Here is a 12,024-nt window from a genome sequence, read left to right on the forward strand (position 1 = left end):
CAATAAATACTTTACTATTTTCCTAATTTATTTCAAAATTGGACAAAAGTTTCGGTTCTTGCAAAAGTGGCGCTTATGCATTTCTTACTATTTTGTATTGAGTTATGTGTTTGAAAACAAAGTTTATTTTGATTTTTCTAACATTTATGACTGCTTGGTTACGCTATTGGAGCAGTTTTTTAAACATTTTACAGATACTTTTAAGCATGGCTGTATTTTGAATTATAAAGTATAGAGCTGTTTACTTTTCTAATATAGTTACGTATATAGTTGGTAAAACTTGTTAAAAAGTAGCATCTGTCTGTGAAGTTTAACTTTTAAATAAATTTTAAAAGGATATTTTTTGTTAGTGTAGATATTTTATTTGCAGCAAATTTATTATAGTATTTACTTTTTGAAGTATTTTTCAATACAATATTTTTGCTACGATTATAAAATATTATAAAATTTCAGTTGTTTTTTACTAAGTAAAGTTGTAAATAATCTAAAATTTATTAATGTGTGTGGTTAACTATTTTTTGGTCAAAACCAATTAATATTAGCTATGCAAAAATATGTAAAAGTTGTTTAGTGATTAATAATTATCTACATTAGTATTTATTTAAGGTTATGCTTGTTTAATACCATGGTAAGTAATACTTGTTTTGAATTAACTAATATTTTATTTAATAAAGTTTTAATCATCAAACAGTTTGAATGTATTGGGAATCACAAAACCATGAGCTTCTAAGTAAAAAAGAAACATATTAGAAAAAAAAACTACACATGTTTTACTAACTAACTTTTTTGCTACTAATAACATTTTCAAACTATGATTTTATTACTGTAGTATCGGATTTTGTTCTTGTTTAATCTCAATGATTATGAGATATAAAGTCAACTACCTAAGTTTTTTTTTTATAAGAATTAAACTTGTTTTTACTACGCAATTTTTTTAAAACAAAAATTTAATTTTTTAAAAATATTTCAAAATTAAAAAAATAAGTAAAAGTACAAAACCATACTATTTATTCTCTAACAAAAAATAACTTATAGTTTACAGGCTTTCTTATCAAAAACGTATAACAAACAAATTAATAAACTGTTATGATATTTCGACTTAAAACTGGTGATTCATCTACAAATTTAATAAATCGACAACGATTTCAAAAGTACATTATAGCGATCCAATTAGAGACAATTTAAATGTATCTGAAATGAAAACTCTTAAGTTAAAGAATCATAAAAGCGATAAATAACTCCATTCCATACCATCAAACCTGTTAACCTTCCAAAAACGTTATTTTGTTATATTGTTGTTAACTCAATTATTTATACAAGTAAGTGTGCTTAGAATTTTGAAACTCGATAATATTTTCTAATGGTTTAACATTTGTATTGGGCTATTAAAAGTTTCTTAGTAAAGATTTAAGCTTAAAGACGATCAAATGTTTTTTAACATCTTAATTCTTCATTATTTTTGTTTTAGTTTTTTATTATTTTAAATTTATAAAAAAAAAAATTAGACATCACTGCTAAGTGCTAACATTTAAGTTTCAATACATCTAGTAGAGGCTTCACTAGACTATTTATAAACATTAATAATAAACTATAAAGTATAAACTTCTAAAGTATTAGTTTATTTTAAATGTTGTTACTTTCTTTTTTTTTTTTGTTGTTCTTTATGCCAATATAATTTAAGATGATTTTAAACTGTAGTTAATCTTGTTTTTTTTATTAGCATTATAAAATAATATTTTTTTATACAAATTCAGTTTATAAAGAAAATATTTAAACATTTTTTTTAGACTTTTATACTTACATAAATTGATAAGTTTTCTTTATTATAGCTTAATTATTAAAAACACGTAGTATTGTTTTTTTAAAAACTATCTTAGTTGATTATTGCAAGATCGAAACCCAGTGGTAGACTCATATAAAAAAGATACATATAAAAAACTTTTTTAAACATAAAAACATTTTTGTAATATTATGAACAAAACATAGGCAGGTTCGCTTATTTATAAGCAACATAGAGCAAATCTGTTAATTTTCATTATAGATTAATTTGCTACAGTATCAGCTGTATCGATTGTTTTGTTAAATCAGCACTTCAGGGGCCACATGTGACCCGCAGATTGCTAACCCCTGAGCTAGAATATAAATTATAAGCTAAATTAGTAAAAAGTAAATTTTTCAATTTAACCATTTTTTCAATGATTAAAATACTAAGTTAAGGCCAATGATTAAATACTAAGTTAATATTAGTTGAATAATATTAAAAGTATCTTTAACAATAATATCTCAATTAAAAAACTATAAATAATAGTTAATGATTACTACCAAAAAATAATTTCAACTAAGTATTTGAATAATAAAACAAAATAACTAGACATGTATTTAACATAACATACGTGCATGAAAAAATAGTTGATTACAGCTTTTTCGATTAGGCAATGGAAAAATCTTTATGTTTTGTACAGGACAATGTACTTGTAACTGGTACAGTAATCTCTCGCACCTTTACGCACTCGTGACGTTACGCACTCTCGTTTAGTTACGTGTTTTAGAATTCTAAAACATTCAAAATATATAAAATTTAATTTTAATTCGTCAAAGTTCTCATGGCATAAAATCTAATTCCTACTCAAAAAATTCGTTAATATATCTTTAATACAATGCAAGACAAGTTTATCCTTATGTGGGCAAAGGTCAAATTAAAAAAAGTTGTAGTAACATAAACAATCTTTATTAAATATTTTCTTATATTTTATTTATTATGTTCAAAAGAAGAAATCCATTACAGCACCAAATACATATTTTTGTAAAAGGCTATAGAAAAAAATAATAATATAGACACCACACCATTTACTAATTGCAAACAAATGCTTAACTATAAAATAAATTTGCAAATTAGAATAGAATATAAATGCTAAGTATCAAATAAGTCACACATAAATAAAGACAAAGATAAAGTCTACTTATTTTAAAAAGTGTTAAATTTTTCTACAAGTATTATTATTTTATATAAATTTAAATCCTTTATTATTATTATATATATATAGTTTATTCTTTTGTTTCCATATATATAAATAAATTTAACAAATTGTTAAAAGTAAGAAAGTACCCAGTCTTCTTTTAACTAGAAGGAATATCAAAAACATCCATTATAGTAAGTATATTTGGTACCTATCGTATCTTTACGATCTCTCGTATCTTTACGCATCTTTTCTGGTGACACAATGTGCGTAAATAAGCGAGAGGTTACTGTATTTATTTTTTTATATCAGGAGGTGTTAAACTATTTATTACTGTTGATAAACAAAAATTGAAGAAATATTTCTTAAAAGACAATTTTCAAAATGAATTAAATTTTTTTATTAAAATAAAACTTTTTGTCATATCTCGAAAAAAAGTTTTAAATATTTTAATTAAAGCATTTGTAGCTTTAACTAGTATTTTTTGTTAGTGTTAAATAAAATTTAAAAAAATCTGATTAAAAGATATAATTAAAAAAATACTAATGACTAAAACTAATAGAACTTTGGTTGTCGGCCATCCAAACTATATAGAACTTTTGATTGAAGTTATTTTAAAATACTTGTGTAATTATTTTCATGTACTACATTACGCATATGAATAAAATTAAAATTGCAAATTATTTAAACTCTTAAAACCTAAAACTGAAAAAAAACTTAATGAAATTTTTTAATTTTTTTTATATTAGTCTAAAAATTTAAAACCGAGCCGAAAAGCTTTTTTGTACACCAAAAAGTTTGAATATTTTTTAACTCTTATTTAATAGAATGCATAAGTTAGCTATGTTAGTGTAGAAGCTTAGTAAAAACTAGATTGAGAGTAATTTTATAATCGTTTGTTATTTATGTTGTTTATCTTCTTTTAAAAATCAATTTAAAGTTATATATATTTTTTAATTCATATGTTACTAAACAATATTAATAGTACATTATTAAACATAAAATTCAATTAATTTTCGTTAAGCTTTATTTTCTTTTATATTTTTTTCGTTTAACTTATTGTTTTATTACTAAAGATTTATATATTTAAGTAATAAAAAAACTATGTGTAATAGCACGTAAAAAATTTACAAGCAATTTGTTTACAACTCGATAACCGAAAGGTTCCTTTGTACACCAGGTCCTTAGACCAAACTTTTTGAGTGTTTTTTTTATCGTCCAATAAACAATATCAATATAAGCGAAATTTAATAATCGAGCATATTTATTCACCTAAAGTTTTTTAAACCGCATAGATGTAGTTTTAAATTTTCTTAATCTTTTTTTTAGTGTTCTATTTGAAACAACAATATTAACTCAGAAAATGTTCTTTTCATCTCTTTTGTTTTGTAAAACAAAGCTGTTAAGTTTTTTCAAATATTGTAATTTAAACATTAGTTTCAAGCATTTTAGACATTTTGAACTCTGAATCTTAACTAACAACATTACTAAAATCAAAACTACATACTGCAATCCACTGCAAAAACAAAAATTAAAAACTTAAAAATTATTCTAATATAATATTCAGTTTAATAAGTAACTAATTGCACATCTATAGTTATTTGATAAAATTAACTTTTATATAAATACTATTCAAAAATTTTGGTTGAAATTTGAATTTTAGCTGATAAAAGTTAAAATATTGACATCTGTGTAGCTTCATAACCTAAAGGTCTTTTTTTTTTTTTTTTTTTTTTATGGTAAAAAACTTAAAAAAAACATTCTTATATGTATGTAAATGACTGGGCTTAGATCTTACAACAATGAGAGTTTTCAAAGTCTTCAATAGAATCCCAAAGTTGCCACACACTGCAAGCCATTCACCTATGTTAGCAGCATTGAAAGAATTTATATTTTAATCCCAATCAAACATGAAAACAAAGTTAAAAACAAATCCTAATTTTGGCCAATTTTTTTTCTCCTAAATGAAATATGAGGGATTTCATGCACAATTAATCATAATTGTAGTAAAACGTGCATGGGTCATTTCTTACATAAAAGCAGTTTTGATAAAAAAAAGCGTTGACCATTTAAAATAGTCATAACTAAGGGTAATAAAATAAGTTTTTATTTTGCTACAGTGACTATTAGAAAATTGAAGGTTTTTGAAATTTACAATCGAGCATTTATTAACTAAGCTGAAGTTTGATTAATATATAAATACACGATATATACGTTATACATCTGTCTTCACTATCTTAGACGTTTAACTTTTATTTTACGTCCTATTGTTTTGATACTTTGCAATTGTGTTCTGATAAGTCGTCTTAAAATGGGTGCCAAATTGCAGATCAAACAAACTAATATTACGTCATAATTGTCATATAAAGACAAAAATCCAGTAAAAATCGTAAATTTTACATCTTATCTTAGACGTTTAAATTTTATTTTATGTCCTATCGTTTTGATACTTTGCAATTGTGTTCTGATAAGTCGTCTTAAAATGGGTGCCAAATTGCAGATCAAACAAGCTAATATTACGTCTTAATCAACATATAAAGACGAAAATCCCGTACAAATTGTAAATTTTACATCTTATCTTAAACGTTTAACTTTTATTTTACGTCCTATTGTTTCGATACTTTGCAATTGTGTTCTGATGGGTTGCTCTTTTTATGGATACTATTTTATGGGTAGAATTGCTGCAATCAAATCTGCCCATAACTTAATGTGAATCCATAAATCTACATTTAACTACAAAATTTATAAAAGGCATAGTCACTATTTTATTTTTCATTTAATTGCAGCAAGTTAATTGTAGTAACTTTTTAATACTAACCATAATTTAGATGAAATCACATCAAATTGTTATTGATTAACTACTCAAACTTTAATTTTTAGTTGGGATGTGAGAACTGTAGAAAGTGGTTCCATTTTAATTGCCTTCCTTACAATGATTCTCCATTCGAGTCTTTTAAGAATTTTAAGTGGTTTTGTGGACATTGCGGTTATTAAAAAAATGAGGATGAAGATTCTTTTCATGAAAAATATTATTTTTAATTTTGACTATATTTAACTCGATTTAATTTAAATTAGTTACAAGTAGATATTTTATTGCATTATGTTTCATTTCACTAAATTTGTCAACAAAGTTCATCTTGTTGTTTATCTTAGGTTGTATCATACCAATTAAAATTATTTAAAACTTGTTATTTTATACATTTTTTTGTTGCTATAGTTTTATAAAGGTTAGATATATAAAATAAAAATAAAATCATTAAGTTTATGTTAAAAAGAGTAAGAAAAACGTAGTAGAATCTTAAATGGTTTGATAAAGTCTGTAAGTCTAAAACGCCTTTTTTAAGCTCTCTAGTCTCTACTTATTTAAGTATTTTAAGTAAAAAGCTATTATAAAACTTATTGCTATGATTCCATGAAGATTATAAGAATAACAACACAAAAAAGTTTATTAAGTTTAAAACATTTAAAAAAAACGCCATGATATCTTAAGGTGTTTTTGATAAGGTCTTTAGTACAAAACAGAGACACGCGTTTTTTTATGCTCCTAAAATGTAAAATAAAAATTTGGTGTCTAAGAAAAGACGTAAATTTACAGTTTATACTGGATTTTCGTCTTTATATGTCAATTATGACGTAATATTAGTTTGTTTGATCTGAAATTTGGCACCCATTTTAAGACGACTTATCAGAACACAATTGCAAAGTATCAAAACGATAGGACGTAAATTAAAAGTTAAACGTCTAAGATAAGATGTAAAATTTACGACTTGTACGGGATTTTTGTCTTAATATGTTGATTATGACGTAATATTAGTTTGGTAGATCTGCAATTTGGCACCCATTTAAAGACAAATCAGCACACAATTGCAAAGTATCGAAACGATAGGACGTAAAATAAAGTCTAAGATAAGATGTAAAATTTATGATTTTTACGGGATTTTCATCTTTATATGACAATTATGACGTAGCATTAGTTTGTTTGATCTGCAATTTGGCACCCATTTAAGACGACTTATCAGAACACAATTGCAAAGTATCAAAACGATAGGACGTAAAATAAAAGTTAAACGTCTAAGATAAGATGTAAAATTTACGATTTGTACGGGATTTTTGTCTTAATATGTTGATTATGACGTAATATTAGTTTGTTTGATCTGCAATTTGGCACCCATTTTAAGACAACTTATTAGAACACAATTGCAAAGTATCGAAACGATAGGACGTAAAACAAAAGTTAAACGTCTAAGATGGTGAAGACAGATGTAAAACGTATATATTGTGTATTTATATATCGATCCAACTTCAGCTTAGTCATATATTACTAAAATGTTAGAAATTTTCTTCTGGCTAAAATATTGGTTTGAGAAAAATTCAAAAAAAAACATTTTTTCTAAGGGGCCCCAATCAAAAATTCAAACCCAATCCAATGGACTTCTTTTAATTAAAAGCAAAGGAGCGTTCCATAGAATAAAAAAAAACTTAGTCAGCTTAAAGATAAGGAAATAGTTGGATCTAAATTTTAGACCATTTTTAAAAATTGAAAAAAATGCTAGTTGAGTTAATGCTCGTGTTTAGTTAAGTCATTTTGCTTCATATGTCTGTAGTTTTTAAAAAAAGTTATAACTTATTAGTAGTTGTTTTCAGTAAAGAAAGAATATAGATATGGGTGAAAATGTACGGCCACAATGAAAGTGACCCATAAGGTCAATATACCAAAAATTGTATAACACTTTTTAACTGCTCAAAGTGTAGACTTAATCGTTTGCTAACAAAAGATCCTAGTGAAACAAGTTCACTGGAAAATAAATAAAAACATTTTATACTGCAATCTTCCTTTATTGTACCAACATATGTTTCTGTGTGTTAACAAATCAACACACTTCAACTGGGTTTATAATGGAAAGAAAGATATCTTGCCAGGATCTGGATAATAATTTCTAATTAGGATCCAGTATACAAGTATAGATCTAAAAAGAGATTATCCAATCAGATTAGTATATTGGATCCAGTAAATTAATAATTAAAAATGCACCAGCCTGCCTAAAGCTAATATTTTTTCTGTTCAGGCCCTACATTTAGAATTTGACCTCCCCTAGTATCAATTATGTTGTTTAATCTTAAAAAACAGTATTTCTGATAAGTTGAGTGAACATCTTAATCAGGGTTCCCACTTCCTTATAAATCCCTATAACTTCTATAAATCTCAAAAAAAATTGAAAAATAAGTGAAAATTCTTAGAAATCCCTGTAAGTTACGTTTTTTTGTTGATGATTGAAATTTGAAAGCCAAAACAGTGGTAATTAGTGGTGAAAAAGACATAAAAAGGTTTTAATTGTTTTTAAAATCTAAATCTATGCAACCCCAGTACAAAACGGACTCCCTGGCGCAGCCTAACGGATAAATTTCCCCCATTTTTAATAATAAATTCAATTCATCCAAAGTTTGCAAATTTAACTAAAATTAGAGCTCAAAATGCCTCAAACTTTTTAAATTTTCTTTTAAGACTGCTTATAAATAGTTAATGACATATTTTATATTATGTACCTTAAAAATATGCTGGTAACATAAAAAATTTTTTTTTGATGATTTTGCTATAAATTTGCTATATTTTATAGATAATTTTTTTTGAAATTTTAGTTGGAACCCTGTCTAATGCAGAAGCATACACAATTACACATATAGCCTTCCTTTTAATTATTAAATAGAAAAAAGAACATGAGATAAAAGTAGTTTGTGCCAAAGTCAAATATTTTTTTAAAGATTAAGAACTCAAGATGACTTAGGTTTAAAGTCAAATTGGGCTTTTTGACTAGATTGGCAACCGTGTGTTTGCCTCAGAAAACTGAACTCACTGCCATCAGTTAGCCTGCAGTAAATTACAGTATATTAATTATTTTTGTATGATGGAACGAGGAAGAAGGTGTACAACTGGCAGTTTGTCACCTGCATCGATCTGTGGTGCAAAGTGCTCTCCAGCTCCTTCATGTGCAGGCATCCAAAGTTGAAACCGCTGAGGCATCCCCTGTTTGAGGTTTGCAAGCACACTGTCAACTTGGTCGCCAACTCCAAGTACTACCCGCTGAGGTTTCACGTAATGAGGAGCCTGATCAAAATGTCAGAGGAGACTAAAGCCTACATGCCCCTGCCATGCTTCATACTTCACCCGTTGAACCTCAACTCTTTCAAGTATGAAGACAGCAGCTCTGATAAATCAAACAAGCAGATCAACATCAAGTGCTCTTTGAAGTTCACCCAAGCGCAGACGGGCAACAAGTCATGCAAGCTGGAGATACTGAAGGAAGCTTTGGAACTTTTGCTGCTGTGGCTCAACGCCAACCACTACTCCATTGCCTTCCCCGAAATGGCCAACCCTGTTGTGGTGAGGCTTGAAAGTTTCGCGCAAGAGTGCCACGTGACCCAACACTGTAAAGTTGTCAGCAAGCTTGTGGAAAAAAAGTGAAGGAGCAGATAAAGTTTGTCACCGAGGAGAGGTCTAAAGTCACGTTCCGGGTGACCGATCAGGACGGGGTGAGGATGTGGTAGCAGGACATGCAAAAAGAGGGGACTCCCCTTAGTAGATACTGCACTATGGTGATCAAAAGTAAAGCAGGGAAGAAGAACTTGCTGATTGAGATGCTGGATCATGACGAGGATGAAGTTGAGAATTTTGAATTGGGCTTTGTAGAGGCCGTGAAGAGTTGTGATGTTGACCTTGAAAAAGTAAAAAAGGACAAAAAGGCTAAGAAGAATAAAAATGGTAGCAAGACAGATTCGACTTCAGCTAAAAAGATAAAAGTGTAATTAGAACAGTTGAAAATGACTTTAGATGCTTTTTTGTATTAGTGAGAACCACTAACTTATGTATAGGACAATTTGGATAGTTATACAGTATGAAATATAATGTAGAAACAATGTATTATTGTAAAACTATTTTTAAATATTTTATATCAGTTTAAAATAAAACTCTTTTTACCCATTTTAAGGTTTTACATGTATATTTTAAACTAAATCTTGAAAGCTATTTTACATTGATTTTATTGTTTTTAATTTTTAGCTTACTTTCACTATTAAGAAATTTTATAAAGTTATTTATGTTATAGTAGTTCAATTATAAATGGTTTTCAAAGTTGTATTGTAGTATAATTTCAAAAAGAACACTTCATACTAGTTTATAGCCATCACACCAGTTTTGCTGCTTAAAACTGTCTTTTAATAAGTAAGTTAATGTTGGAGTCTTATATAATTTACTAAATTAAATAAAATATGATGCAATTAAATTATTGAGTTTGTGGCTTTGTATTAGTTTTTATTTTTTAGCTTTAATTCATTTTTTTACAAAGCAAAATATACTGACAATGGTTATCACTACACTTGATCTGATTTTATCAATTCGTTTAAGTAATTTTTTGATTTCTTAACACAAAACTTTAAGCTCAATTTAAATACAGAATGATCAAAGAAAAAAATTGCTAAAGTCTATCAAAGTCAAAGCCTCGACTTTCATGTGCTGCGAGACAAGCTAAAATTTACAGCAAGTTTTGATCATGTAGAATGAATATACTTCCAACATTAGTTTGTATTAGTTGTCAAATTCTGTAGAATATCAATTAAAGGTAACAGGTTTATGTTATTCCTTAAGTATAGATATTAAGAGAAAAGTTAAAGTCAGTAAACTTAAATTTTTATACTTTAAGATTCAATAAATTATATACAAATAAAATTAACAGTTGCAGAATAAAATTTGTTTTAGTGTTAGAGAACTGTATACTAATTTGTATGGTACTAGTATACTTTTTTTTGTATTTTAAGTAAAAAATCACTACGAGGAATTAAAACTTAATTTAAGGCCATAGGGGGGGTTACCATGTTTTTTACAAGTTGATCTTATTATATAGAGTTTTTTCTAAGCTTCAAGATGCTTATTATCGTTTTAAAATATTTGACTTATATTTTGAGATATATACCAGTCAAAATTAGGGCCACATAATAGGCTCCCTATGGGAAGGAAAACTACAACAGCAAAAAAATAAAACTAAATTACAAAAAAAGTGTTACTTTGGACTTAAAAAAAAATTTGTAAAAATATATTTAAAAAAAAATACTTTTTTTTAAATTTTGTGATAAAATTTTTATTTTTTAAAATATAAAATTTCATAAGTAACGTTTTTTTTTTCTTTTAATATAAGGAAATTTCCTGAAAATTTGAAGAAGATTGCTTAAAAAAGGAAGGAGGAGATAGATTTTTAGTAAAATTTCAAGTTTCTGAGAAAATTGATCCCGAAAAATTTGCGGTCCAGAGGTTTGTATTGGATACTTTTTACAAAAAATAAAACATCTCAAAAGTTAAATGATATTTTTGAGTTCTATAAAAACTGGCATGTAGTTTGTACTTGAAGCTTTCATACAAAAGCCAAATTTAATTTTTGTAAAAAAGTGTTAACCCCCCTATGGCCTTAACTTTTCATTGAAATGTTAAGTAAATTGTATCAACACTTGTATAAAATACTTTCTCACTGCCTTTAGAAATTTATAAAATAATAAAAATATACTCATTTTAAAAAGGCTTCTTTGTTTAGTGTATTAGATTCTTGCTCATAGTGTTTTATAAAAAATAAGATGTTTTTTTTTGAGGAGCTTAAGTAAGCTACATTGCATATAAGAATTGTGTAAGAATTAAAAGTACTATTAAACTTTTAATTATAAAAATATTAGTTTATTCTTGGTAACAAATCAACTTGAATTTCAATGAATCAAATTTTGTCCCAACTCATCATTTACACATTAGTTTTAAAAGGTTATAAAATTTTTTCTTGAATTTATATCACAGTGTTCATTTAAAATGTTTATTTAAATGATTATAATAAAAAGGCGAATCTGAAATATTTCAATGTAAATTGTCAAAAATAGGTTCAAAAAATCTTGATGTTTTGTTTAAAATGCTACAAAACATTGTAATATTTTGAATACAGCAAAATATTTGATTAATGATATAATCAAAAAGATAATTGAATAATATCTAATATCAAATAAACATTTGTACTTAAATTACAATTTTGACATTTGTTTA

General features: G+C 26.3%; 1 protein-coding gene across 1 annotated transcript; it reads left to right on the plus strand.

Moving 5' to 3' along the window:
- Window positions 1-8,940: 8,940 nt before the first annotated feature.
- On the plus strand, window positions 8,941-9,417 carry LOC145836702 (nucleolar complex protein 2 homolog). Its single transcript, XM_082944484.1, has one exon. The coding sequence runs from the start codon at window positions 8,941-8,943 to the stop codon at window positions 9,415-9,417; it is 477 nt and encodes a 158-aa protein (XP_082800610.1).
- Window positions 9,418-12,024: the final 2,607 nt, after the last annotated feature.

This window comes from Thalia democratica, chromosome 5 (assembly GCF_965202585.1).
Source record: "Thalia democratica chromosome 5, ktThaDemo2.hap1.1, whole genome shotgun sequence".
Lineage (NCBI taxonomy): Eukaryota > Metazoa > Chordata > Thaliacea > Salpida > Salpidae > Thalia > Thalia democratica.